This window comes from Trichosurus vulpecula, chromosome 3, assembly GCF_011100635.1.
Source record: "Trichosurus vulpecula isolate mTriVul1 chromosome 3, mTriVul1.pri, whole genome shotgun sequence".
NCBI classification, from domain to species: Eukaryota; Metazoa; Chordata; class Mammalia; order Diprotodontia; family Phalangeridae; genus Trichosurus; species Trichosurus vulpecula.
Genome location: NC_050575.1, coordinates 161,622,215 through 161,649,366, shown reverse-complemented (window position 1 = coordinate 161,649,366; position 27,152 = coordinate 161,622,215). Strand labels below are relative to the sequence as shown.

Sequence of the window (27,152 nt, the reverse complement as noted above, 5' to 3'; positions counted from 1 at the left end):
ACTACTTCTTGACAAAGAATACTGGAATTATTCCTTGGGCTTTCAATGAATTGCCACAGATTATCTAGCATATCTCCTTGATCTCTCTGGACCTCAATTCCCTCACCCAAAAAAGGATGAGATTAGATGATCGATGTCAAGCACTGTGGGAGATGCTAATGGGTAAAACGATAAATAACAGTCATGAATCTAAAGGAGTTTATAATGGGCCAAAAGACAGACAGACAGACAGACACACACACACACACAAACTATACTACAAAATAGAACATGACATTGAACGTTGATTCACTTATCATCTCTAACCGCTCTACTAACCTCTAGATACATCTCAATGGCCTACTGAACTAGTTGCCCCATAAACATATGTGTATGTATGTATATGTATATATATGCATATATATAAAATATTTTATTTTTCCCCAATTACATATAAAAACAATTTCATACATTCATTTTAAAAAATTTTTGAGTTCCAAATTCTCTCCCTTCCTCCCCTTCCCTATGCCTGAGATGGTAAGCAATCTGATATAGGTTATACATATGCAATCATGTAAAGTTATTTCCATATGAGTCATTTTGTGGAAGAAAACTTCACTTTGCATCAGTTCATATAAGTCGTTCCAGGTTTTCCTGAAATCATCCTGCTCATCATTTCTTATAGTACAGTAGTATCCATTACAGTCATATACCACAACTTATTCAGTCACTGCCCAATTAATGAGCATCCCCTCAATTTCCAATTCTTTGCCACCATAAAAAGAGCTGCTATAAATATTTTTGTACAAATAGGTCCTTTTCCCTTTCTTTTTTTAAAATCACTTTGGGATACAGACCTAGCGGTTGTCCCATAAACATCTTAAAACTCCACATGCGTTAACTGAACTCATTATCTTTCCCCTAAAACTCCCCACTTCTGAACCACCCTATTGCTATTGAGCTCACCACAATCTTCCTAGTCACCTAGGCTTCAGAAGTGTCATTCTCAACGACTTACTCTTGCTCACCCCACCCCCAAAAACCAGGTTTTAAAGGATGACTTTCTAAAAGCAGAGATAGCAAGGTAGGTTAGTAAAGAACAGCATGTTTGTGAAATGGTAGGTAATTCAGTATAGATGAAGTAGGATGTATGAAAGCAAGTTTTATGAAGTAAGGCTGCAAAGGTATGTTGGTACTAGACTGTAGAAAGCCTTGAAGGGAAGACTAAGGAGTTTGGACTTTCCTTTCCAGATCTAAGGATCAGTCAATCAGCCAGTCAACAAACATTTATTAAGTTACCAGGGCCAGGCATTGTCCTAATCATGGAAGATACAAAGAAAGGCAAAAACACAGTCTTTATCCTCAAATATACTCACATTCTAATGAGGGAGAGACATCATCTAAAAATGGCCCATACAGTGTAAATGGAAAGTCATCTCAAAGAGAAGACATCAGAAGGGGGGGCAAGTCACTTAAGCTCTCTAAGACTAGGTTTTCTGAACTCTAAAACAAGGGAGTCAGACTAGGTGACTTCTGAGCTTCCCTTCTAAATCTATGGTCCTATGACCTACAGCCAGGAACTCAGGTAGCTCTTCCATACTGAGTACAATCAAACAATCAACAAGCATTTACTGAGGAAAGGGTTTTCTCTCAAGGAGCTCACACTGGAGGCAGGGTAAGACACATACCCACAAAAAGATATTTAAAATATGAGGACCAAATGAGCAGTAGAGATTCATTTACTAATATTTGTGCATGCATACACACACCCACACATATGTTACAGAGTATGAGATCACCATGGGCTACAGTGGTCAAATGAAGAACGAGCAGGAATGGCCAGACAATGGTACAGGAATGCAATGGAAAGGCATTGCACCAGAAGAAACAATAAATGTATGAATGGGGAGGTTTGTATAAGCTGATGGCAGGAAGGAGACTGATATATAATGAGGTTAGAAAGTAAGTTAAAGCCAAATTGTGAAAGATTTTAAAAGCCAAATAGAGGAATTTTTATTTTATCTTAAGGACAAGGGAACCATTGGCGTTTACTGAGCAAAGGAGTGCCATGGCCAGAGAATCTCTGATTTAGTACTGTAAAGGACAGAAAGGGCCATCGAGCCCAAGTACCTCATTTTACAGATGGCACAGAAAGGTTAAGTCACACAGCCAATACCTTTGGTGGAATCTGAACCTAGGTCTTCCTGACTCCAGATCTAGTGACCTTGGTGGGGATTGCAATAGTCCAGGTGATGGTCTGGCCTACGGCAGTAGCTGTGTGAATTGTGAGGAAGCAACAAGTACAAGAGATGTTGTGGAGGTGGAAATGACAAGAATTGGCAAGTGACTAGATAAGTGGGGTAAAAAACAGTGAGGAGGCAAGAACAATACCAAGGCTACAAACCCTGAAGAATGGAAGGGACAATGGTGCCCTCAACAGAAATGGGAGAGTGTGGAGGGTGGGAGGTTTTGAGGGAAAGATAATGAGTTTCTTTTGGAAACACTGGGGTTTGAGAGAGATGCCCACGGGATATCCAATAGGAAATGAACAATAGGGAACTGGTGACGTAGGCCTGGAAGTCAGCTGTAGATCCCAGATAAAGAAATATCTGGAAGGCATTTGCAACAAGATGACAATTAAACTCATGGGAGCTAATTAGATCACTCAGAGAGGGCCCAAGACAGACTCTTGGAATACACCCACTGTTTAGGAAGTATGATATTGACGATGAGCCAGCAAGACACTGAAGAGATATGACAGGTAGGAGGATAACCATGAGAAAATAGTGTCACAAAAATCCAAAGAGAGAGTCAGGAAAAGAAGGAGGTCGACACTTGCAAATGCTGCAGAGTACAAGAAGGGTAAGGTCTACAAAAAGACCTACAGATCTGGCAATTAAAATACCACTGCTAACTTTGGACAGAGGGCACCTTCAGTTGAGTGATGACTTTAGAAGCTAAACTGCAAAAGCCTGAAAAATGCAAAAGCAAAGTATAGGAAGTAAAGATTAATTTAGACGGCTCTTTTGAAGTATTTAGCTTCGAAAGGAGGAAGAAATTTAGCTTCAGAGGAAAGCAGGGTTTACTAAAGGTTTTAAGAATGGAGAAGACTTGGGCATGCTTGTAGGCAGCAGGAAAGGAGCCAGATGATGACAGGGAGAGACTGAAGCTTAAAAAGATGATGACTGAGGGAACAATCTACTGTTTGCCAGTGCAAAGGTACTGAAAAGGGAGATGGAGTACAGTGTGAGAGACAGCAAGTAGTCCAGTCTGACTAGACCAGGGGTGGGGAACCTGTGGCCTCAAGGTTCCTCTAGGTCCTTGGCTGTGGCCTTTTGACTGAGTCCAAATTTTAGAGAACAAATCCTTTCATTGAGAGGATTTATTCTGTGAAGTTTGGATTCAGTCGAAGGACTGCACTTGAGGACCTAGAGGGCCAAATGTGGCCTCAAAGCCAAGGATTCCCCACCCCCGCACTAGACTGTGGAGGGGAGTTATGTGTTAGAAAATTGGAATGATAAGAAGGGGCCAGACTGTGAAGAACTCTAAGTGACAGACAAAAGGGTTTAAAGTTGACCCTAAAGTAATACAAAATCACTAGGATTTATTGAGGAGAGGGAAAAGGAGGATATGGTCAGACCTGTAATTTCAGAAAATCACTTTGGCAGCTGTGAGGGAAAATAGAGTGGAGTGAGCAGAGACTTGAGGTAGAAAGGAAAGAGCACAAGAAAGCCCTAGGGTATACCCACAGTTGATGGGGAGGAACAAGGATGAAGATACAGCAAAGGAACAATTTGGAACTATGTCCTATAGTCCTACAGAACTGTGCATACCCTTTGACCCAGCAAAACCACTACTAGGTCTGTATTCCAAAGAGATCAAAGAAAAAGGAAAAGGACTTACAGTACAAAGGAGAGTATTTTAATAGTCAAGAGGTGATGAAGGTCTGAACTGGAGTGATGGGCTGAGAGAAAGGAAGATATGCAAGGGAAGGTGCAGTGAAAGAAACAAGAAGATTGTGAGGTAAAAGCTAGGAGTCCAGGCCGACACTGAGGCTGTGAGCCTGGGTGATGGATAAGTGGTAGTACCCTCTAGGGTAGTTTAAAAGAGGGGTGGGTTTGGGGAGAAAAAAATCATGAGTTCTGTTTCGGATAGGTTGAGTTTGAGATACTTATGGAAAATACAGTTCAAAATGTACCACAGAGGTTGGTGATGCAAAACTTCAGCTCAGGAGAGAGATTAGAGCTGAGTATATTGATCTGGAGGTCATCTGCATAGACTTGTCAATTTAACCCATGGGAGCATAAGACTTGTCAATTTAACCAGGCAAGAGAATGTAGAGAAGAAAGGAAAGAGCACAAGAAAGCCCTAGGGTATACCCACAGTTGATGGGGAGGAACAAGGATGAAGATACAGCAAAGGAACAATTTGGAACTATGTCCTATAGTCCTACAGAACTGTGCATACCCTTTGACCCAGCAAAACCACTACTAGGTCTGTATCCCAAAGAGATCAAAGAAAAAGGAAAAGGACTTACAGTACAAAGCTCTTTATAGAAGCTTGTTTTGTGGTGGCCAAGAATTGGAAATTGATGGGACGCCTATCAATTAGGGAATGGCTAAACGAGTTGTGATATACGATTATGATGGAATACCATTGTGCTGCAAGAAATTATGAAGGGGATGGTTTCAGAAAAACCTGAGAAGACTCATATGAGCTGATGCAAAGTGCAATGAGCAGAACTAGGAGAACCTTGTACAGGTTAACAGCAATAGTATAAAGACAGGAATCTGTGAAAGACTTAGCTACCCTAATAAATACAATGATCCAAGACAATTTCAAAAAACTCACAAAGAAAAATGCTATCCACCTCAAGAGAGAGAACTGATGAACTCTGAATGCAGACTGAAGCATATTTTTTTCACTTTTTTTTGCAACAACATGGCTAATATGGAAATTTCTTACATGAATTCACATATACAATTAATACAATACTGCTTGCCTTCTTAATAGAAAAGGGAGGGGCTGGAGGGAGGGAGAGAATTGGGAACTCAAAATTTTAAAAACGAATGTTAAAATAAAATATAACTTTATTTTTCTCAATTTTATAACATTTTATTTAAAGTTTTGAGTTTCAAATTCTGTCCCTCCCTTTCTCCCTTCCCTGAGATGGTAAGCAATTGGATATAAATTGTATATGTGCAATTATATAAAATATTTCCGTATTAGTCATTTTGTATAAGAAGACTCAGATAAAATAAAATGAAAGTGAAAACTAGCATGTCTGTATTCAATCAATAACAGTTCTTTCTCTGGACATGAATAGTATGCTTCATTAGTCCTTTGGGATTGTCTGGGATCATTGTATTGCTGAAAACAGTTAAGTCATTCATAGTTCTTCAAACAGTACTGCTGTTACTGTGTACAACGTTCTCCTGCTTCTGCTCACTTCATTCTGTATCAGTTCATACAAGTCTTTCCAGGTTTTTCTGAAATCTTCCTACTTGTCATTTCTTATAGCACAATAACATTCCATCATAATCATACCACAGCTTTGTTTAGCCATTCCCCAAGTGATCGACATCCCTTTGATTTCCAGTTCTTAGCCACCACAAAAAGAGCTGCTATAAATATTTTTATACAAATAGGTCCTCTTCTCTTTTGGGGGGATGTCTTTAGGATATAGACCTAGCAGTGGTACTACTAGATCAAAGGGTATGCATAGTTTTATAGCCCTTTGGGCATAGTTCCAAATTGCTCTCCAGAATGGTTTGATCAGTTCACAACTTCGCCAATAGTGCATTAGTTTCCCAGTTTTCCCACATCCCCTCCAACATTCAATGTAAAATATAATTTTTAAAAAATAAAAATATTAAAACTATATGAAAAAATAGTTGAAATCCTTAGCTGAGAGGGTGGGAAAGAGGGGAGGTATGGGAGGTTTGAGGAAAGAAGATAAAATATGAAACAGCCTCTATGCAAAGTGGGATAAAGCATCAATTAGGGAGGAGTAAAAGGATTGCTTTGCTACAGGGAGTGCCCCATTAAGGTTAGATAATATAAATTATTAATGTATCCAGTCAGCCTGGTTGCATGATATTCTCTAGCTTTGTCCAGTATCACAACTAGGAGCATAAGAGGCAGGTGGTGCCTCTAGCTTTGATCAATGTCACAAGTAGGAGCATAAGAGGCAGGTTAACTTTGGGCAAGGCATGATTGTCAACAGGACATGGGAGCAAGGAAATCAAAATTAGAGGGCAAAATGGAGTCAAACTGGTTAACTATAAGATCAAAGTTGAGAAAGTACTGAAGAATGGATGGACCAGAGATCATTATGAGATGAAGAATAGATTTAGGAGGAGTAAAGCATAGGAAGAGATGGAATGATATGTTATGATAAAAGGATCATCAGAATTTTTCATTGTCAAGGTACATATGGAGAGCATCCCTGAGGATAAATCATGAGATATAAGGATATGCCAGATACTGAATGCCTTGAGAAAGGAAGGAGAATGGCCTGGGGCCAGTAAATGTTAGCCACCATGATTCTGATTTTTTTTTAAAATGTATCAATAAAAATAACAATTTAACCCAGCTTGTATTGAAATTACATCAAAATCAGGGTATTATATAACTTTTTAAAACAGAAAAACAAGTAGGATTCTGATAGAAAGGAGGGGACATCCCATGGTGTGAATATAGCCACAGAGTTGGGAATGAACTTGGCATTTTGTAGGGCTGTATGACCAGAGCAAAAGAAGCATTTAGAAATAAGGTTAGCAAGGTAGAACAAGGCCACATTGTATGAAGTCTTATATCTCTATTTCAGAAGTATCAAACTGAACTTTTAGCTGTTTAGGCATTACTAGAGGTTTTTGAACTAGAGGGTAACATGATGTGTTTTGGCAAAATTAACCTGGAAAATGGCAGTGCATGGCGGGTTAGAGGCAAGACTGGTAAGGGAAGGAGGGAGGAGGCCAATAGTTCATGAATGAAGTGGTAAGCACCTGAACATGGAAATGAAAAGTTACAGGTAGGAAAGACAATACAAAGAAGAACATACATGATCTCATAAACATGGGGGTGAGGGAGAAGGAAAGATCACAGATGACTCTGCATTTTCTCAAACATGGAAAATGGCAAAAAGAAATAGGGAAGTCAGGAGGAAGGGGCAATTTTGACAAGGAGACACTGATGAGATCCTTTTAGATGCACTAGTGAGATGGAAGCAAGACATCCAAATGGAAAAATATCCAGGAGGCAGCTAGAAATGTAAAACTCATCTAAAAGCTCAGAATGAGAGATACCAATTTGAAAGTCATCGACAGAAGTATTGACCAAATAGCAAAAGAAATGACAATTGAAAGCCACAGAGTAAGTTATCAAGTATAGAAAGAGAAAAGAGGAGAACAGGGAACTGAAGGAAAGGAGCCAGAGGAATGAATAGTCAAGTAGTTGCAAAAGCAGAATGAAAAAAAAAGAAAAGAAAAAAGCAGAACAGTACTGACTCATGAAGAGGGAAGAGAGGGTTCTAAGGAGGTGGTAGAGAATGGTATCAATTTCTGCAAGGACGTAAAGGAGAATGAAGGATGAAAAAAAGGCCATTGTATCTGCCAATTAAAAGGTCACTGGAGAAGTATGAAATAAGACTGCCAAGGGTTAAAGAGCAAGTGGGTGATGAAGGTAGCGAGTAGGCTTGGCAAAGAAGTGGAAGAAAGAACAGGAAAGTAACTAATGGGGGCAGTAGGATCAAAAAAAGTTTTTTGTTTGTTTTTCCCCTCTCTCCCAAGATTGGGGAGATCTGTGTGCTTAAAGGCAGAGGGGAAGCAATCAATTGGGAGGAAAAGATTGTAGGGAGAAATTACGGAGAAAGGTCCTGAAGAAAGCAGAAAAAAGACACAGGAGAGGTTAGTTTTGGACAGGACTTCATCTGAGTCAGGTGAAGATGAGAAAACATATTTAGAGACAGAAATATTTTGAGGTAGAGGAAATTAGATGAAATAACATCAGATATCCTGCCTGGATCACCTTAGTCAAGTAGGAGGCAAGTAAGTCATTCAATTCATCAGACATTTATTAAACACCTACTATGGCAGCATAAATCTAGTGAAGGTGGAAGGAAATATTGGAGGCATGAGGAAAAGGAAAGGTAAGGTAAGGTAAGGTTTGGGAAAAAATGCTGTGAAAATGTCTGCTATGGAATCAAAGAGATCGATCAAGAAAAGGACTGCTGCGCTGTAACTGAGGAGGCCCAGAGAGATTGGGGAAACATACACTGCCCGTGTGGCAGGAGGGAAAACAGAGATGGCACAGGGAGGAGGGAAGGGAAGAAGGAAGGAGTCATTGGAAGAAGCATGAGCGATGGCAGACATACTCACAGGGGATCGAAAAGCTGCCGAATGGCGTTTGGAGAGGCCCAGTCGCGCCCTGGAAAGCAACCAAGGAAAACGGATGGTTAGGGACCCAGGGATCGTGGGAAGAGGGGAGAACCTACAAGGTTACCTGAGAGCTCGGGGACCCTCCGGACTGAGCACAGGTGGCAAAGGGAAACTGGATAGAGACTAAGGAAAGGTGGACTCTAAAGGGTAGAGGTCCATAAGGAGTATCCCCAAGGGGCCGAGGGTCTCTGGGAAAAGAGGTGTCAATGGAAGGGGTTGGGTCTTCGGGTTGGTTTCTTGAAAGGGGATGAGGTTTCTGATGGGGTTCACTGAAGGCCAGTCTCTTAAAGGAGGAGTCGTTATTTTAAGACAGGGGCTTCTGAAGCGGTAGGATCTTTGAGGAGGGGTGGGGTCTTTAGAAGGAACCAGGTCTCTGAAGGTGCTCATGATGGGGGCGGGGGAGGGGGAGGAAGAACAAGCGCCCACTATGAGCCAGGCACTGTGCTAGGCGCTAAGTTTTGAGCGGACTTGAAGCGGCTGAGGTCTTCCGAAGGGTGTCGGATCTTTGAGGAGGGGTCTATGAGGAGTCTCGTCCTCTCCGCACCTCCGGAGGCCCGGGGTCCCGGGCTCCCCTCCCGAGGGTCTCTGCAGCGCGCGGGGCTCCAGGGCTGCCTGGGGAGTGGAGTGGAGCGGAGCGGCGGCGGGACTGAGGCTCACCCCCGGACCAGGACGAGCGCGCTCTCGAAGAAGAGCCTGGAGAGTCGGGGAGAGTCGGGGGCAGGCGGGACGTGACCTCGAGAAGAGAGGACAGGCTGAAGCCAAGCAGCCAGCAAGACCCGGCGCGCGACGCGCGAGAGTGGTCGGGGCTGGCGCAGGCGCAGACGCTGGGAAGCGCGGAGCTGTCCGACCCCGCCCTTCGCCCTCCCTATGGGAGGAGCGGGCGCGGCGCGGTGGCTGCCGGATGGAATGCCGCGGTGGTTGCCGGGATCACGGTGATGTGGCCCCCCCCGCCTTCCCCCTCCCCGGCCCGGGATGGCGGACGAGACCCGGCAGAGCAAATTGGCCGCGGCCAAAAAGAAGGTAAACGCTCTTGAGACGGCCCCGACGCCGGCGGGCTCGGCCCCGCCCCTTCCCTTCCCGCCGCTTGGACCCTGACAGACCCCCTCCCGGATCCAGCCTCTCCTTGGTTCCCTCAGATCCCCACAGATCCCCTTCCGGATCCCTTCAGATCGCCCTCCTGATTCTCCTCGGGTCTCCCCCGAGGGCCCCCTCCCCCAGTCTCCTTCCTCGACCAAGTCAGGGTCCTCGTCCCCAGTCCCGCAGGTCCCCGTTCCTGAACCCCACAGGTTCCGAACCCCGAACCCCCCCCAAGACTTCCTCAAATCCCTAGCGCCCCACGCCTCTCCCCCGCCGCCCCCTTGGTGACTTTGGGCCCGTGACACCCTCTCCCCGGGTCTGTGACGTCAGAGCCAGCTGTTGGCCTCCCGAAAATGCCTACCCCCTTCCCATACAGCTGGTGCTTGGAGGGAGATGCCCCGCTCCTCGCCCCGCCGCCCCTGGAGGCCCTCGCCCCCGCTCCTCCCCAAAACCCAGATACCCTGGTAGGGGCCCCAAGGTGAAGGCTTGGGCAAGCCAGCTGTTAGGCCTGCCCCGCCCGCTCTGTGGGAATCCGACGCCTTCCTGGACTTCCTCCCTCGGAGCCCTTCCCAAACCTCTTCCACCCTGTGCTACACCCTTTCCAACCCCCAGCATCGGACTCCCCTTTGCCTCAGACCCAGACCTGGGCTTCCAGAATTAGGGGTGGTGGGGATTGGAAGTGGGGTGGGGGTAATATTATGGGGGGGAGTAGATAATCGTTTCTCTTGGAGTAACTATGTAGGGAGGATTTGGAATGAGGTTAGGTAACCATCCCCCTTCCCAAGTTGTCATTATAACCTTCTGGCCTAGGAAATGGACAGGATTTTTAAAATTACTACCTCTGGGGAAATTCTTGAGTCTCTTGGGAACACTTTCAGAGGAGGCCCAAAGACCTGGAATGCCTGCATCACTGTGTAGATTCAGAGACCTAACATTGATGGTGATGATAATGATGACTAGTAATATCCTAAATTTATCCAGTTACTTGATTCTTATGTTCTCAAAGACTCAAAACATGTTTGAAAAGTGAATGAGAGGAGCTTCTGCCCAGACTCTGACTCTTTTGAAAGGTCCATGGTTTTTTCTTTCAGCTTTTCACCACACTTATTTCCTAAATTCCTGGAACCACAATCCTTTTCATTCATTGCCCTCTGGGATAATATATGCTCATCTATTGGGGGAATGAAGAGGACTTAAAATGGGAGGAATTCTATTAGGGTTGGGAGAAAAGTTACTTTTGAGGGGTAGCAAAGGACTTAGAGTTAGGACACCTGAGGTTGAGTCCAGGTTCTTACACTTAATTATCTGGGCAAGTCATTTCCCCATTACCAACTAGTTCTGAGGAACATGCTTTGTAAACCTTAAAAGCACCACGGAAGTATGACTTATTAAGGAAACTGAGCATCTGAGCTGTGAATCATTTCTCAGCGCCTAGAAGGCTTTTGGGCAAAGTTGGAATCCAAACCTAGCTGTTTGACCTCCCAGCCACAACATGCTTTCTTCTTGAGCCCACCTTATTGTATAATTTACACTATACTGGACCCTGGATCATGACCCTTACCATTTCCAACCCTAACCTTTTCCTTTCTGAAGTTGAAGGAGTATCAACAGAAAACCAGCCCCAGTGCCCCAGCAGGAGCCAAGAAGAAAAGGAAAACAAAAGATGGCAATAACCCTGAGACTCCTCCATCTGGTGGCCGACACTCTCCCGAGGATGTGAGTCTTAACTAGAAACACTCCCTTGGAAAGATGGAGAAAAGGGGTGATGTTTGAGCTGGGGACCTGACTCAGCTGACAGTTTTCCCCTATCCCCAGAAGAAGCCTTGCAAATGAGAACAGCACCAACCCACCTGCCCTTCCCTCTAAGAGATACTAGTGAAGTCTTGGTGGAGGTGAAGTCATATAATAGAAAGACCTGGAAATTGGAAATCAAGAAATCTAGGTTCTTGTCCCATTTCTGCTACTCACTGTATGATTTGTGCAAGTCACTTCACTCCTCTGAACCTCAGTTTGAAAGAAGTAAAAGAGATGCACTAGGTAATCTTAGATGGTACTTCTAGCTTTATGGTTTTAGGACTTTATGATTCTGTGAACTTCTCTCCAACTCATCTGGATTATATTAACATGGCCTGGACCACAGCAAGGCCAAAAGTGGATGTTAGGAAAGCTATCCCCAACCCCTATCTTTGGATTGCGTCCTCACCCTAGCCACCTTCAGTCCCCATCCTCACCCCCATTTCCTCAAGCCTATCCCTTCCACCCTTCCCAACTCTATCTCCTCCCTCTAAGCCACCTCTCTTTTCTCTCTTCCTCCCTTTTTGTTTCTCCCTTTTCGCCTCTTGTAGATTCAGGACATTCTGAAGGTGCTGGTGTCCGACCTTAACCGTTCCAATGGGGTAGCGCTACCCCCATTGGACAAGCGGAAGGTGAGACAGTGCCGAGGTCCCCTCTCACTGGCTTGCTTTCCCAGCTCTGCATGCCCCCAAGACCTCTCCGGGTTTTGGAATGACCTCCTGCTTTATTTTTCTGTTGCTGTCATTAACCCATGGCAGCCTGATTACTCCTTCATATTTACCTACTTGGTTGGTTTTGTTTTTCTCCCTCTTCTACCCTTTTGTTATCTAGGAGGAAGTAAAATGCGTTTTGTAGCTAAAGGTAGAGCCAGGAATCTTCAGAAAATTTCTGTTCTTTTGGTCACTATACAAAGTGTAAGAAATACCCTAGGTCTGTCCTCAAACCATCTGTCCAGCTTGGGTGGGATGAAGAAGTGTTGGGTTTTTGAGAATTAACAGATGTAGTTTTGTTTGGTATAAAGAAAGAGAAGATAGATTTATATTGAAACTGGAGGGATTTAGGTTAGACCTTAGGAGGGACCATCTTCTCTGGAAGGAAGGTGTGACAGTGAATCAGGTTGGTGGATAGAAGTGCTGCTCTGTAAGAGCTCCAAGAGCTATTATAGGAATAGACTAGATAAAGGGGAAAAAAAGAATAAGCTAGATGATCTGTCTGAGATGGTTTAGTGCTTCAAGGTAGAGGAATATTTTAAATAACCTTTGAAGGGTACTAAGCTTGAGAATTATGTAGAAAATGGGGAGTCCCTTCCCTTTTTTGAGGTGCCTGAAAAGGTTCCCATAAAGAAATGGTTGAGAAGCATAGGAGAAGGAGCCATGTTGGGTGGGCAGGGTGAAATGCTGTGATACAAAAATGTAGGAGTGGGCAGAGGGCTGGAAAGCCTTGGAAATGAGGCAGTGTACTTCTTGCTGCTTCTAGAAGAGGAGGGATACTAAAGAACAGAAGAAAATGATCAGAGGAATGGAGGAAGATTGGGTAAATGGCTGCCCTAGTCTAGATTGTCAGGGGATTCCAGAGAACAGCCCCCTTTGGATTGCAGCCCAAATAGCAGTAGAGTGGATGCCCCAGTGGGATTGAGAAAACTGCCTACTTGGCCTTGATGAGCACTACCAGCTGTACTTGGGATACCAGTTGGCAGGATTCCTCAGGGATTGGGCAGGAAGTCAGATCAAGCTGTTGTTGGTGGGGGGGATTGCCAACTCTGGTTTCAGCCTGTTCCCTAGAGGTGAAGTTGGAAGGTGGATGGGTGGTGGGTCTTACCTCCTGGACATTGGATTTCTTCTGCCAAACCAGCTGGCAGGTGATCCACATCAGGAAGTGATATTGGCACTTCTTTCTGCAGCAGTATGCCCAAGAAAAGATATGAGAAATGAGGTAGAACTGGGGCCAGATCTTGTTTCTGATGGTCATGGGTGAAGGGATGGAGAAAGCCAACTGTTGGCTTTGATGAGGAAGAGAGAAGTACTTGGTATTTTAGTTTTTTCAAAATTTCTCACACCTAAGTGGCCAGGCAGGAAGAGGTAACATGGCTTATCTTGTCTACTTGGGGAAGACACAGTGTAGTGTTAGAGGACAGACCACTGGTATAGAGGAGTATGGTAACTTGGGTTCAAACTCAACTCTGCCACTAAAGAATTGTGTGATCTCAACCAAGATACTTTATTTTCTGGGCCTGAGTTCATTAATACAGATTGTGAAGGAGGTCGAACTAGTTGATTACTAAGATTTATTCTGTGACTGGGTACTTGGCCTCCTTTCCTAGCCACCTCTCTCTTCTTCCTTTTGGGAATTCATTCATTCTAAATGTATTATGTACCTCTCCTCCACAAGGCATGGTTCAAAGCACTGAGGGAGATAAAAATCAAATAAGACATGACCCCCTCAGGGAACTGATGGACTGGGAGGGAAGATTGGAGTTATACACAAGTGACTGTACCACAAAGTAGAACATGACATAGGTCATATGTTTAAGACAGGTACAGTCAAAATGCTTGGAGAGAGTTGAAAGGCTTTATGAGAGCTCTGGAAATACCAGATCACCTATTCCTTTGTTCTCTCTCTCTCTCTCACCCATTCCTTTGTTCTCTCTCTCTCTCTCTCTCTCTCTCTCTCTCTCTCTGTCTTTCTCGTTCTCTCCCTGTCTCTCTGTCTCTGTCTCTCTCTCTCTCTCTTCCTCTCTTCCCCTCGCCCTTAGCAGTTTTCTTCTCATTTCCTATATCTTCTACTCCCAAGAACATCAAGTCAGGGTGATCCTAGATAAAGTTGTAAACTTTCTAGAAACTTTGGTGGGGGAAAGAAAAAGTAGAAACATATGTAATACATTTTTAACCATCCTTTACAGATACAGAGTGACTTAGTGGCGCAGTGAAAAAAGCACTCAGTTTGGAGTCAGGGGATCTAGGTTTGAATCCCAGTGTTGCCACTTCCTGCCTGCACCTGTACCGGCTCAGGTCCTTAGCCTTAGCCTTTCTGGAACTCATTTTCCTTATCTGTAAAATGAATAGCATCCCATCTGCGCTAATCAGCAACAAAAATCATAGGAAATGGCAGGGCAAAACTGGGCCCAAGGGGCAGTGATCGTAGCACAGGGAAATAAGCAGGCAGAAGGCTCTGTTTGCCCATTACTGAGTCTTCCCCATGCTCTTCTGTATCAGGAGAGTGAAATGGGTTTGGAAATTCAAAGGAACACCTCCATCTTCCACACAGAAAAATGCTTTTCCTTTCCCTTCCCCAGACAAACATACATTTGCCTAATTCTGTCCAAACCTGGACTTGGTTGGGATAAAGGCAATCTCATTCTCTGCTCCCAATGAGCTTGTAAGAAGGTGGGGCCCCCTTGGAGCCCAACTAGATTCCTAACATAAAATGAGTAGTTGTTTGGCCTTTGACCTAGAGTTAAATCTCTTTCAGAGCTGAAGCTTGCTTGGGCAGAGCTGGTGAGGGAAGGCAAGGGGATTGTTCATTATTCCACAGGACACCAGGTCTCCATCTATAATAGTGCTCTGAATCTGCTGCCTCAGAGAGGGAAGATCTGAAATCTCCAAAATGCTGAGAGTCCTGGGGTGGACTTGGGCAGTGATTATTCTCTTGTACCTGGAGTTGCTCTTTGAAAAGATCTTTCTGGAGAGGAGAGGTTTGGGTGATGGTGGTGAGATAATTGCAGTTTGTTCTCAATACTCTAGTTAGGTAATTTCTCTCTGAGAAGACCTGGGTCCAGAAAAATAGCTTCAGAATGAGAGGATATAGGAAGTAGGGCTGCCAAGCATGGTTGCATCCGTTTCATCGTCCCTGAGATTCACTACCAGGCAGTCAGCAGAGGGTGGGCTCCAAAAGGAGCCAGGGTCACTCCTGAAAGCAAACTAGATTTCTTGGAAAGTAGTCTCTTTCCTTTGCCTACATTCTGCCCTTCCTTTCTAGCACTTTAAGTGCTAGAGAGGTTAGAGCCTTTTGCTGCCATTTTATCAGGGTTCTAGAGAGAAGAAGGTATGTACGTAAAGGTGATTGTGCTGTCCCTACTCTGAACTCTGGCACTTTCACATTTGCCCCTGTGGAGGGACCTGAGGACAGAATGGACAGGGCCTCATCACAGATCCTGGGTTGGAATGTGCAGCCATTACTTTGACTACTGCAAGGGGCATTTCCTGATTGAAAAGCATCTGCTCATTTTCTCCCTTCACCACCTCCCTTACCACACATCCCATCTCTACCTAGAGATCTGCCAGTGTCCTCCTTCCCTGCATGTCACTGTAACCCCCTTGCTCTGTTCTGTAACAGGCATCCAGAGACAGTGCTGCTCCTGCCCTGCTGCCTGCAGATGTCACCGTGCCCTTTGGCAGTGCCCATACCCCCTGTACCAGTCCCCCCTGCCCCACTAGCATGGCCTCGCCTCAGGTTTGTGCTCCTTACCATCCCACTTGTTCGTCATCTCAACTTTGTCCCTGACAGCGTTGTAACTGTCTGATACGTATACTCCTTTGGGAGTCTCCCCTCTTCCCTTTCCCTGGGTAGCTTGGCGCCCAGAGTCAAGGGAAGTACTCCTCTGGCTTAAGTGAGCCCAAGTCTGTGGCTTTCTATCCCATTTGGCTGCCCTTGGGATAAGAAGGAGGGGATGCTGGAATTAGCAAGGCCCATTCTGTCCCTAAGTGGTAGTTGTAACAGAGTTACATGACCCCACCTTTTTTATTTCCCTCCCAACAGAACTGTGACATTGAGAATGGTCCAAGTCCTATGGATGAAAGCAAGTGAGTGTCTGTTGAAGGCGGTTGTCTCCCAGACACAGGTCTGGGGGTCTGAGTTATTTTATTCTCTGTGCCCTTCTTTTTTCCACCCAGTTGTATTGAACCTTCTCCATGCATGTCTTCCAGATCTCTGTCTTCTACTGAGAGTCTACGGCAGATCTCAGAACAACTCAATGGTCTCGTTTCCCAGGTAGCGTGGGGATTGAGGTAGGGTGGCATGTGGGGGCAGGCAGGGAAGGAGAGTGTGGTCTGGGAAATTTGGGGCAGGACTAGATAGGACACAGTAAAGGTGATCAGTATTTATGATGTAGAGTACTGTGTTATGTAGGGAGTCAGGGAAATTAGATTATATTTTTATTCTGTTTCTCACTGGCAACTAGGTTGTCCAGTAAGGAGTCAGGAAGACGTGAATTCAGATCCTGCCTCAGACACTTACTAGCTGTGTGACACTGGTCAAGCCACTTAATTTCTCATCTGTCAGATGGGGATAATAATAGCACCTACCTTTCAGGGTTGCTGTGAGGCTCAAATGAATTATGTGAACATGTATAAAGTGCTTTGCAAACCTTAAAACACTGTGTAAGTGGTAGCTATTATTAGTAGTTGTGTGACCTTGGTCAATTAACGTCACGTTCCTGGATGTATAATGAAGGAGTTAGACTAGAGCAGGGACTCTTAACTTTTTCCTGTGTCATGGACCCCTTTGGCAGTCTGGTAAAGTTTGTGGATCCCTTCTCAGAATGATATTTTTAAGTGAACAAAATAAAATTCATAAGATTTCAAAGGAAACCGATTATATTGAAATATAGCTATCAAAATATTTAAAAAAAAACAAGTTTATGGACCACAGGCTAAGAAATCCTGAACCTGAGGATCTCCATGTTAGTTCACTTTTAACCTTGTGAATGTGTTAGTATGGGGAGAGTAGATTAGAAGGTTTAGTTGGGAAAAGAATATACGGGCCAGAAGAAATAGGCTGATGCATTGGAGAGTGAAGGGATCAATGTAAGAGGGGTGTGTGTGTGTGTGTAGAGAAGAAAAGAAAGAGGATGTGGGGGAATACTGAGGTCAAGGAAAACCCCAATTGAAATTCTCTCTTCCAGTCCACATCCTATATCAATGGGGAGGGGCCGGTGTCTTCTACCAACATGAAGGACCTGGAGGTAAGTGGCCCAGGGCCTTTGTTGGGCTAGGCTAAAGACTAGACTCGTATCTTTAGCGATGGTGGGAATTAGAGTGCCTTGGACCCAGTAAAACTGTTTTAGCTGTTCCCCCATCCTAATGATTATTCTCTCCACTTCTCCCCCAATCCTCCCTTTGTTTCTTCCTCCTCTCTGCATGCGCCTCAGAGTCGGTATCAAGAGCTAGCAGTAGCCCTGGATTCCAGCAATCTAACAAACAAACAGCTCGGTAGCAAGATAGAGGAATTGGTAAGATCCCAGCATGGTCTCCTGGTTACCACTTCTCTTACCTTGATCTAAGTCTCTAGTCTTCCCTAGGGGCCTTAGAGCAAGATCCCAGTCATTATTGCAACAAGGGAGAGAGCTTTGAATTTGGGGGTGGCCTCAGCTAAGGAACCAAAAAGAATGGGGATTAGTTCTCCACTGTAAGGTTCCCAAGGCATTGAGCATGTGGCATGGCTGTTTCTGTTTGCTACTCTCTTAACATCTCCCTCCCTCCCCCAAATTGCTCCCTAGATCCTCCTACTACCTGCCCCTTCTCCCACTTCTCTGGGAGGTATTAGGGTATAGTAGAAAGAGCATTTGATTGAAAGTGGGCCTCTGCATGGCAGCACTGTGACTTTCTATAGACACTTCAACCCTCTGGGTTCCAGTTTTCTTCTCTGTAAAATGAGGAGTATATCCTCTTGTTCTTTTTTAATCTTTTTTTATGTTTGTATTTACTGACAGTTAAGTTCCTAATAAAAATTAAATGGGAGGGGTTCAGATTAGATTATCTAAAGCCCCTCCCCTTCAACTCTAAATTAGTTTTGTGGTTCCATGGTTCTCTTTCAGTTCCTGTTTCAGTAAGCAGTAGGTATATCTGGGCTTGCTTTTCTAGAAGTACCTGTGATCATCCTCTAGAATGGACAGTCTGTTATCTACATGCTGGCCTCCTAGGTGGAATAGTATATTCAGTAAGCTCTGCTCCCTTGGAAAGCCCCAGAGGAGAGGACTCTTGAGAAAAAAGAAGGGTCCAGTGTAGATCTGTCTAGGCCCTGGGAATTTTTCCTTCCACCCGCCCTCTTCCCCAGTATTTCTCTCTCTCCAGTGGCTTGGGGAGTATGGACACACCAGACGCTTCCTAGGAGAACAACAGCTTGTTTTTGCTCTTCCCACAGAAACAACAGAACCAGGAAGCCCTGGATCAGTTGGAGAAGGTAAAATGACTGTGCACCTTTAGATTAGGGCCTGTTGCAGCTTGGCAGACCTGCCATCTGCCCCCTGTGATAAGGGCTTCTTTGACAATACGTTTCTACTACTGGTAACTGATTTCCTCCTTTCTTCCACAGGAGAAGAAAGAGTTTGAGCAGAAATTTGCCAAGGAACAAGGAGCCCTGAGGGAACAGCTTCAGGTAAGTAGATGTGATAAGACAAAACTCCTGCTATCCCATAGAAATTCTCCTCTTACTCTTCTCTTCTTCTTAAAAGGTTCATATCCAGACCATTGGGATTCTTGTTTCAGAGAAGACAGAGCTACAGACAGCTCTGGCCCACACACAGCAGGCTGCCCGCCAGAAATCAGGTAGAAGAGGGTCGTTGTCCCCACTAACTGCTGTTCTAAAGGGCCCCTCCCTTGGTTGGGCAGTTCCTTGATTCTGCCATCTTTTTCCATTCTGTATTTTTCTCACCTTGGAGTTGGAAGGAAACCCTGCTCTTATTCCTCCCCCATCTCATTCTAGGAGAGTCAGAAGATTTGGCCAGCCGCCTACAGTCCTCTCGGCAGCGTGTTGGGGAGTTGGAGCGGACACTTTCTTCTGTGTCCACACAGCAGAAGCAGGCTGACAGGGTAATTCCAATTCTTGCTCCTCAATAGGTGGTGTGAGTCTCTTGTTCCTTCTGAGCAGCTTATTAGAACTGGGTCCTTGGATGAGTAGGCAATGTGTGGCCTATTGGAAATAGCACTAGGTTTAGGAATCAACCAGCCTGGATTCTCAAATCTCATCTGGGGCACTCCACGTCTCTGTGACCATGAAAAATTTGCTTAATTTCTGGGTCTCTCTCTTCGTGTATAGAATGGGTGTAACGTGATCCCATCTGCATTATTGGGTTTAAAAGATTCCAACAAGTTCATGAATATGAAGTACTTTATAATATGAAGTTTTATTATTAGCATGAATAAAAAGTAGTTTTTGCCCTCTCCTGCTGTCTGACCACCTTCACTATTCTTGCAGTATAACAAGGAGTTAACTAAAGAGCGGGATGCCCTCAAACTGGAACTATACAAGCACAGGTCAGTGGGGTAGCAGACAGAGAAGACTAGGGGGTCTCAGGGGCTCTGGACTGAGTTTAGTCCTCATGGGAAAGACTGACTGAAACCTCATTAGAGGCAGAAACCTTGTGTTCCAAGAGCTCTGGGCTTAAGGAGCCCCCATCTAGTTCTGGCACGAACTTAATAAATGACTTGGGTCTCTGCCCCAATCCAGGCCTAAGTTTCCTTATTTGTGAAATAAAGGAATAAATAATATTAACAGTGGCCTCAAAGATTCAAGATTTTGCGAATCTTTGGGGAGGTTGTGGAGGGTGGTGATGTGTTTCCAGTGGGCCTCTGACACCCCTCTCTCCTACCCCACGCTGGTGCCTGTCCCAGCAAGAGCAGCGAGGAGCTGAAGCAGCAGCACTCAGAACTAGAAGAAAAGCTCCGGGTGCTGGTGGCAGAGAAGGCAGCTACGCAGATGGAGGTGGAGGAGCTGCACAAGAAACTGGAGATGACGGAGCTGATGCTGCAACAGGTAATGAAGGGGGGGGGGGGCGGCATTCCAGGGGACCCAAGCCTCCCAGCCCCAGAATTCTGAGGTGGGCCTGGGGTTTCCACTGAGCAGCAGAGTTTAGAGGAGAGAAGCTGGAGATCACAGAAGCTAAAGTTTTGGTGCAGACCTCAGGTCGTTTAGACAAAGCCTCTAGTTGGAGGATGGAGAACTTCCCTGCTCCTGAGGCAGCCCATTCCATTGTTTACTGCTGTCATTGTTGAGTGTTTTGCTTATATTGAGCCATAATCTGCCTCCCATTATCTTTGACTCACTTCTCCTGGTCCTGCCCTCTGAGACCAAGTTTATTGAGTCAAAGATAGCTATCACATCCCCTCTCAGTTTCTTTTTTCCAGGCTAAATATCCCCGAGTCTTTAAACAAATCCTCCTGTGGCATGTTTTCAAGTCCCCTCACCCTGTGGCCATCCTTTTGATGTGCTGTAGTTCAGAAGTTCTTAATCTGGAATTACTAACTGTATTTCTTTATAATTGATTTCCTTTGTGTTTCCTTTTATGCATTTAAAAACCTTATTCTGAGAAGGGGTCTAGAGACTTCAGCAGACTGCCCCAAAGGTCTGTGACATAAAGAGAAGAACCCTTGATCTAGTTAGTCAGTGCCCTTCCTAGAACGTGGTGCCCAGAACTGGATATAATACACCATATGTTGGCCAAGTACAATGGGCCCTGCACTCCCTCTTTGTGGACCCCGCTTCTGTTAATGCGACCCAAGATCATATGAGCATTTTTGTGGTTGCTGTGCCACATAGCTGACTCATCAAGCTTTCAGTCTGTAAAAACTCCTGTCTCTCACATGGGCTGCTGTCTAGATGCAGTTCATAGTCCGCCACTGACTAGCTGTGTAGCTTGGGCTGTTTCATAAGCTCTAAGTTGGGTCTCTCTTCCACCTGACTTAGAGGTTATAAGGTGGGGGTTTACTACTGATCCTTCATCTCAGAGTGGCCCTGGATCTGACCTTCTCTAATTCCTCTCCATCCAGTTTTCCAGTCAGTCAGGTGCCCCTGATAGTAACCAGCAGCTGCAGCAGGCCCTAGAGGAGCGAATGCAACTGGAGACACATGTGGGCCAGGTGAGTAGGACAGAGATGAAGAAGGTTAATTCCCAGGTGATTAGCATTGCCCATGGCAATCCCCCTCCACCTTATTTTCCTTCCCTTCTCCCAGCTACTGGAATCATTGCAGCAGCTCCAGGCAGAGAGGGACCAGTATGCAGAGAAGTTGAAGGAGGAGGGCACTATCTGGCAACAGCGAGTGCAGCAACTCTCAGAACAGGTTGGGACTTCAGAAGAATCTGAGGACTTTGCGAAAAGGGGATGGCTTGGGAGTGGAGGGAAGGTGAGGGTTAGGGGAAATAAAACTTCATATCCTCATTCCTCCCTTCATCATCTCTCCTTACTATGCTGTGGGCAGGTGCGGATTCTGGGGGAGGAGAAGGAACACAGTGTGAACCAGGTGCAGGAGCTAGAGACCAGCTTGGCTGAACTGAAGAGCCAGTCTGGTAGGCCTGGCTAGAAAAGCCAGGGGAGGGTGGCAGGGGTGGGGGAAGCATGACACAATGGTTGAGTGAGACTTTTTGTCAGGAGGAAGCATCGAAAGCACTGGTAGTTAGGGTGCTGTGCTCTCTGTGGGCTTTTCCCCATCCTTGTTTATAGCTGGCAGGTGACAATGCCCTTAGAATTCTGGATGGGAGAGGGGCATAGGGAGCCCTCCCACCTCAAAGACTGGAAATTTGGGGTCTGGCCGGAATCAGCCCAGCATCCAACTGTCCCTCTGTATTCCAGTCAGGAATCCCATGGACTTTTTCCATTTAGAATCACAGCCATTCTCTTTAGGGTTGAGGACAGGAAAGCTGTATCTCTGTTAACTGCCGCCTTATCACAGGCTGTTTGGTATTTGAACTTAAAGAATATCTCTTAAATAACTTTGCCAGGTGGAAAGATTCTGACCTGGTAGAATCTTTGGCTTCACCTGGCTAGGGATCTCAGCGAAGAGTCAGAAGACCTGAGTTCTAGTTCTTCTACCAGTGGACTGTATAATGTTGGGCAAGCCCTTTCTCTCTAGGCCTCAGTTTCTTCAACTAAACATGGTTGTGAGAATAAGAATGAAATAAATGAAAATCTTATTTGAAAAAACTGAGAGTTTTAGAGTACTTTTAAGGGGATCCTTTAAAGTACTTTTAAGAGTTATTGCTTATCTCAGATTTTGCTCTAAGCCCTTATCCCTTCTGACATGTCCCAGAGGGACTGTGACAATTGGATGCTGGGCTGTCTCATTCCAGCCAGACCCCAAGCAGCAAGGAGTGGGACCTGAGGGCCAAGGAGTGATGTAGGGTCTTATGTGCCTGAGGATGGCGAGCAATCGGAAGTCCTTTATGCTTCTCTTTGCTAGCAGTGATCCCAGCCCCAGAGCCCCCAGCTGGTCCCTCAGAGGTAGAGCAAAGACTGCAAGAAGAGGCGGAGCGACTTCGGAAGGAGCTTGAGGGTCTGGCAGGGCAGCTCCGAGCCCAGGTACAGGACAATGAGGGTCTCAGCCGCCTAAACCGAGAGCAGGAGGAGAGGCTGCTGGAGCTGGAACGGGCAGCTGAGCGCTGGGGGGAGCAAGCAGCCGAACGGGAACAGATCCTGGAGAGCATGCAGAGTGACCGTACCACCATTAGCCGGGCCCTCACCCAGAACCGGGAGCTGAAGGAGCAGCTGGCAGAGCTGCAGAATGGCTTTGTCAAACTGGTATGTGGGCCTCCCCCTTCCCCTGCCCCCCGCCTTCTGCTCATCCCTCCTTCCACGCGAAAGCCATGGAGTTAAAGAGCACTAGTTCTAGAAGGGATCTTAAGAAACTTATCTAGCTCAACACTCCTGTCTTAGAGAGGAAGCTGAGGCTAGAAGGGAAAAGGAACTTCCTCGAGAGCAGACAGCTAGTAAGTGGCAGTGCCAGTACTAAAGCTCAGGTCTCCTGGCTCCTAGTCTGCTCTCCTATTCACACATGAACTCCCCTTACCTCTCAATCCTCTGGGAACTTTTCCTTGATGAACCTTGTTTGTTTTCAAACCTTATCTGTTGCCAAATCTAACAACAGACTCAACGCCAACCTCAGTGACCTTTATGTGGCACCTTCCTTTGTGGGCTCACTTGGCACTTGATTACTAATGACTGCTTCCTATCCCTCTCATGTCTCCAGACCAATGAGAATATGGAGGTGACAAGTGCTCTGCAGTCAGAGCAGCACGTCAAGAAGGAACTTGCCAAGAAGCTGGGGCAGCTACAGGAAAAGCTGGGGGAGCTGAAGGAGACGGTAATGCCTCGTATCATCCGTGTTGGATAAGCATCCTTTGGGAAGGGATGGGAAAACAGGGTTCTTTGGACATGCGGAGCGTTATAACTGGCTGTTAGGATGGGGCTAGCTGGGCAGAGAGAAGCAAACATATACACACACAGGCACCATTCAGTTATATAGGCACTCAAAAGTGTTGATTGTAATCAAAAGGTGGTCAGAAGTATCTGAATGAATCTCATTCCATCTTGGGGCAGGGACAGGATGATTTGGGGGGGAATGAGGCCTGTATTGGGAGTGGGGAAAATATAGGCTATAGGCTGGGTGAAGAGGCAAAGCCTTGGAAGACAGATGGGGAGGAGCTAGAAGCTATAGATTTTGTGAGAAATATTTGAGTTTCTGGAGGGTTGTTAAACCATGAGGGCAGTGAAGGACATTCTCTAGAAAGCTGGCTCAGCCGTTGTTCCTCCCTGGCTTTAAAAGTGAGAAAGAGCTGGGCATTTGTCTGACTGCCCCCTAGGAGGGCTCCATCCAAGACAAGGCCAGAGACTGGAGGTCAGGCTGGACAGGGCTGTGGACAGGGCCTCCCACCCCCACTGCTCAATGGGTGCTGGACCTCAGTAGTGCTCCCTCATAGATGGAGTTGAAGAGCCAGGAAGCCCAAGGCCTACAGGAGCAGCGGGATCAGTACCTGGGCCACTTGCAGCAATATGTGGCAGCCTACCAGCAGTTGGCCACTGAGAAGGATGAACTTCAGAAGCAGTTCCTACTGCAGACCCAGCTTATGGACCGGCTGCAGCATGAGGAAGTGCAGGGGAAGGTAGCAGCTGACTTGGCCCGCCAGGAACTGCTACAGACTCAGGTGAGAGGGCCTTTGGTTCCCTTCACAAGGGGAAGGGGGTGGGAGACCCAAAGGTTGACATCATCCCTTCCCTCGCACAGGAGCGCCTGGAGGCTGCTACCCAAGAAAACCAGCAGCTGCAGGCCCAGCTCAGCCTTACGCCAGAACCCAGGGAAGGTGAGGGGTTCCCATGCTCCTTCTACAAGATGGCAGAAGGGGGACATTTCCTAGAACCATAGATTGACCAGTAGAGCTAGAAGAAACCTTGGAGGCCATCTTGCTCTGGTCCCCTCATACAAATAAGTAACTTGGAACCCCAAGAGATAAAGCAGTCTGCCCAATGGCACATAGCCACTCTGTAGCAGGTCTTGGATTAGAACCCTGTTTGGCACTAATTGCCAGTCTAGTGCTCTTCCTACTATATCATGTTGCCTCTCTGGCTACCCCCAACAGGAGATGAATTGGCTGAAGAAGAAATGGAAGATGCTCCTCGACCAGCATTAAGCATCCCAGAGGACTTTGAAAGTCGGGAGGCCATGGTGAGCATAATTTTCTCCCTGTCCACCAGCTCTGAGATACGTTCTTCCACCCCCTACTTCAAGCTAAAGTTCCCAAGCCCATCAGACTGCCTACCTTCTAATAGGTGCCTGCTCCCTAGCCTTCCCCCCCAGTCCTTTCTGCCCTTGTTCAAAGCTGCCCTTTCTGGTATTCCTCACCCACTCCCACACTCCTGCCTCTCTGGCCCCAGGTGGCATTCCTGAACTCAGCTTTGTCAAGTATGGAAGAAGAGAGGAGTCGGCTGTGGCAGCGGCTACAGGAACAGCGCCTACGGTGCCGGCATCTGGCGAGGGAGGTGGCCCGGCCCCAGCAACAGCCTAGTCCTTCCTCTCCAGTGCTGAGTGGGGACAGTGTGCCCAGGGAAGTGTACCAGGCACTTCAGGCTGCCATGGAGAAGTTGCAGGTGAGGGTCAAGGTGTGCAGAAAGGAGAGTTAGGGAGGAACCCAAGCTTGCAGTTCCTGCCATGAGGAGCTGACCCTTTTTGGGGCCCTAGGCCCGATTCACAGAACTGATGCAGGAGAAAGTGGATCTGCAGGAACGAGTGGAAGAACTGGAGCATCGGTGCATCCAGCTCTCTGGAGAAACAGACACCATTGGTGAGGAGAGGCATTGGAAACAGAAGTGGAAGAAGGATGGGGGGCGTGGGGGGAAGGAATAAGCTAGGTAGCAATGGGGGAGGGGACAGACATGACTGAGAGGGGAGATAGGTATGGAGGGAGGCCAGGTAGGCGTGAGTGACATAAGCAGGCTAAATGTTGGTTATTAAGGAGCCCAGGGTGTTAAAGAATCTCACCTGAATGGGACATCCTCCTGTCCCCACCCCAGGTGAATACATTGCACTATACCAGAGCCAGAGAGCTGTGCTAAAGGAGAGACATCGGGAGAAAGAGGAATATATCAGCCGGCTGGCCCAGGACAAAGAGGAGATGAAGGTTAGCAGACTCTGCCTCCCTGAGAAGAGGAGCCAGGTCTCCCTTCAGGACCCCAGCCAGTTCTCTTTTTTCTCAGCATCTCTGTCCACCTCCATACCTAGATTAGGGAAGTGGAGTTAGGCCAGCATGAGCCCCATAACTTAGTTTCTCCTCTCCCATTGCCAGATGAAGCTTCTAGAACTTCAGGAATTGGTGTTACGGCTAGTGGGTGAGCGAAATGAGTGGTTCAACAAGTTCCTGGCTGTCACCCAGGCACCTTCAGGGCCTGCTGGGGAGAGCAGCCCCAACCCTCTCCCTGAAGGCCACCTGGATCTCAGTCCTCCTGACAAAGAGGGTGAGCGGAACATGGGAAAGCAGATACAGGAGCATGCTCTTGGGCTTAAGAATAGAATAGCAACAGGGGTGAGTTATAGGCTGCCAAAGTATCTTAAAACCCTGTCTCTCCCAGGCCTCCGGGAAGTGAGCCTGGCAGATGAGATGGAGCTTGTGTCTGCTGTGAGCGAGCCCCCCTTGAGCCAGCCTCGTCCAGATGATCCCACAGCCCAACAGATCATGCAGTTGTTGCGGGAGATCCAGAACCCCAGGGACCGGGCAGGGGGTTTGGGAGAAAACCCTTGTATCCCCTTCTTCTACCGAGCTGACGAGAATGATGAGGTCAAGATCATGGTGATCTAGCAGTGTGGTGATGGGAGGAAGGGGACTGGGCCCTGAGCCAAGGGCAGCAGGACCTTTTGTCTCTCCCCCACCTCCAACTCTAGAATAGCTAGGTGGGCTCAAGGGAATGATGGTCCCCTTCTCCACCCCTGGCATCTGGAGTGGGGAGGGTGCACAGGCTAGCGTGGGGGTCCCTTGATGCCTACCCCACGGGGCCATTTATCCCTCCCTAGGCCTGAATCTTATTTCATTCCAGCCAAAACAGAGAGCCCGTGGCTGAATAAAGGCGGTTTGTTTGGAAGGCCTGGGGCTTGGCTTACCTCTCTGGGGGACAGGGAGTGGCTGGGGGTGCTTGGTGGGTGTGGGGCAAGAAGGTACCACCTCATCCAAGTTGGCATCTCATCTTGGTCCTTCGGGGTGGGGGTGGCAGTAGACAGCACTTTTCATGGGCATCAGGGTGAGAAAGGCTTGCAGTGGGTAAAGGGATGGGGCAGCAGAAGGGGCAGGGGCTCCACTGGGCAAAGGAGCAAGCTTTGTGGCCCTTGAGTGTACATACTGTATCTCTGTAACATTTTGTATATTCTGGGGGGTGGGCCAACAGAGGGCAGACACCCCTGAGCAGGCTACCACCCTGTATGATAGAGTTGAAGCAGGACAGGTTTAACATGGAGCAATGTTCTAATAATTATTTGGGGAAATGGGGAAACTATTTATTGGTGGCACAATGCAGGGGAAGGAAGAGGGGACGGGGTTCTAGTTCCTGGGTGATTCGACTCCTGTTTCTTTTGCTTTTCTCTTTCGGAATAAATGAATTCAGCCAATGTTGTCAA

The 27,152-nt window shown here is 46.6% G+C and overlaps 2 protein-coding genes across 5 annotated transcripts in view; one reads left to right on the top strand and one right to left on the bottom strand.

The window, feature by feature from the left end:
* SWI5 (SWI5 homologous recombination repair protein) overlaps positions 1 to 9,338 on the bottom strand; it is a gene marked incomplete at its 5' end in the record, with an annotated part of 17,622 nt that extends 8,284 nt beyond the window's left edge. Inside the window, 2 exons of the mRNA XM_036749864.1 lie at positions 8,358 to 8,406; positions 8,962 to 9,338. Coding sequence (XP_036605759.1) covers positions 8,358 to 8,406; positions 8,962 to 9,338 — 426 coding nt within the window. The remainder of the gene's footprint in view (positions 1 to 8,357; positions 8,407 to 8,961) is intronic.
* On the top strand, positions 9,235 to 27,152 carry GOLGA2 (golgin A2). Of its 4 annotated transcripts, none has more exons than XM_036749325.1 (27): positions 9,285 to 9,437; positions 11,088 to 11,210; positions 11,840 to 11,920; positions 15,621 to 15,737; positions 16,044 to 16,087; positions 16,211 to 16,274; positions 17,188 to 17,247; positions 17,434 to 17,514; positions 18,426 to 18,464; positions 18,597 to 18,659; positions 18,736 to 18,829; positions 18,987 to 19,093; positions 19,479 to 19,537; positions 19,895 to 20,036; positions 21,050 to 21,139; positions 21,234 to 21,341; positions 21,480 to 21,567; positions 22,458 to 22,795; positions 23,244 to 23,357; positions 23,974 to 24,198; positions 24,279 to 24,354; positions 24,631 to 24,716; positions 24,926 to 25,138; positions 25,230 to 25,332; positions 25,562 to 25,668; positions 25,834 to 26,002; positions 26,117 to 27,152. In XM_036749325.1, the coding sequence occupies exons 1-27, from the start codon at positions 9,390 to 9,392 to the stop codon at positions 26,341 to 26,343; spliced, it is 3,066 nt and encodes a 1,021-aa protein (XP_036605220.1). In that variant the 5' UTR covers positions 9,285 to 9,389; the 3' UTR covers positions 26,344 to 27,152. The 4 variants fall into 4 exon arrangements, with proteins under 4 accessions (XP_036605222.1, XP_036605220.1, XP_036605221.1 ...); XM_036749326.1 differs by having other exon boundaries at positions 9,344 to 9,437; positions 22,461 to 22,795; XM_036749327.1 differs by lacking the exon at positions 11,840 to 11,920 and having other exon boundaries at positions 9,235 to 9,437.

Bases quoted from the DNA above. Each gene is read 5' to 3' on its own strand.
- GOLGA2 (XM_036749325.1), top strand. From the start codon at position 9,390: ATGGCGGACGAGACCCGGCAGAGCAAATTGGCCGCGGCCAAAAAGAAG. The intron at 19,538-19,894 runs GTCAGTGGGGTA...TGCCTGTCCCAG, and splicing joins CTGGAACTATACAAGCACAG to CAAGAGCAGCGAGGAGCTGA. The intron at 25,139-25,229 runs GTGAGGGTCAAG...TTGGGGCCCTAG, and splicing joins CTGCCATGGAGAAGTTGCAG to GCCCGATTCACAGAACTGAT.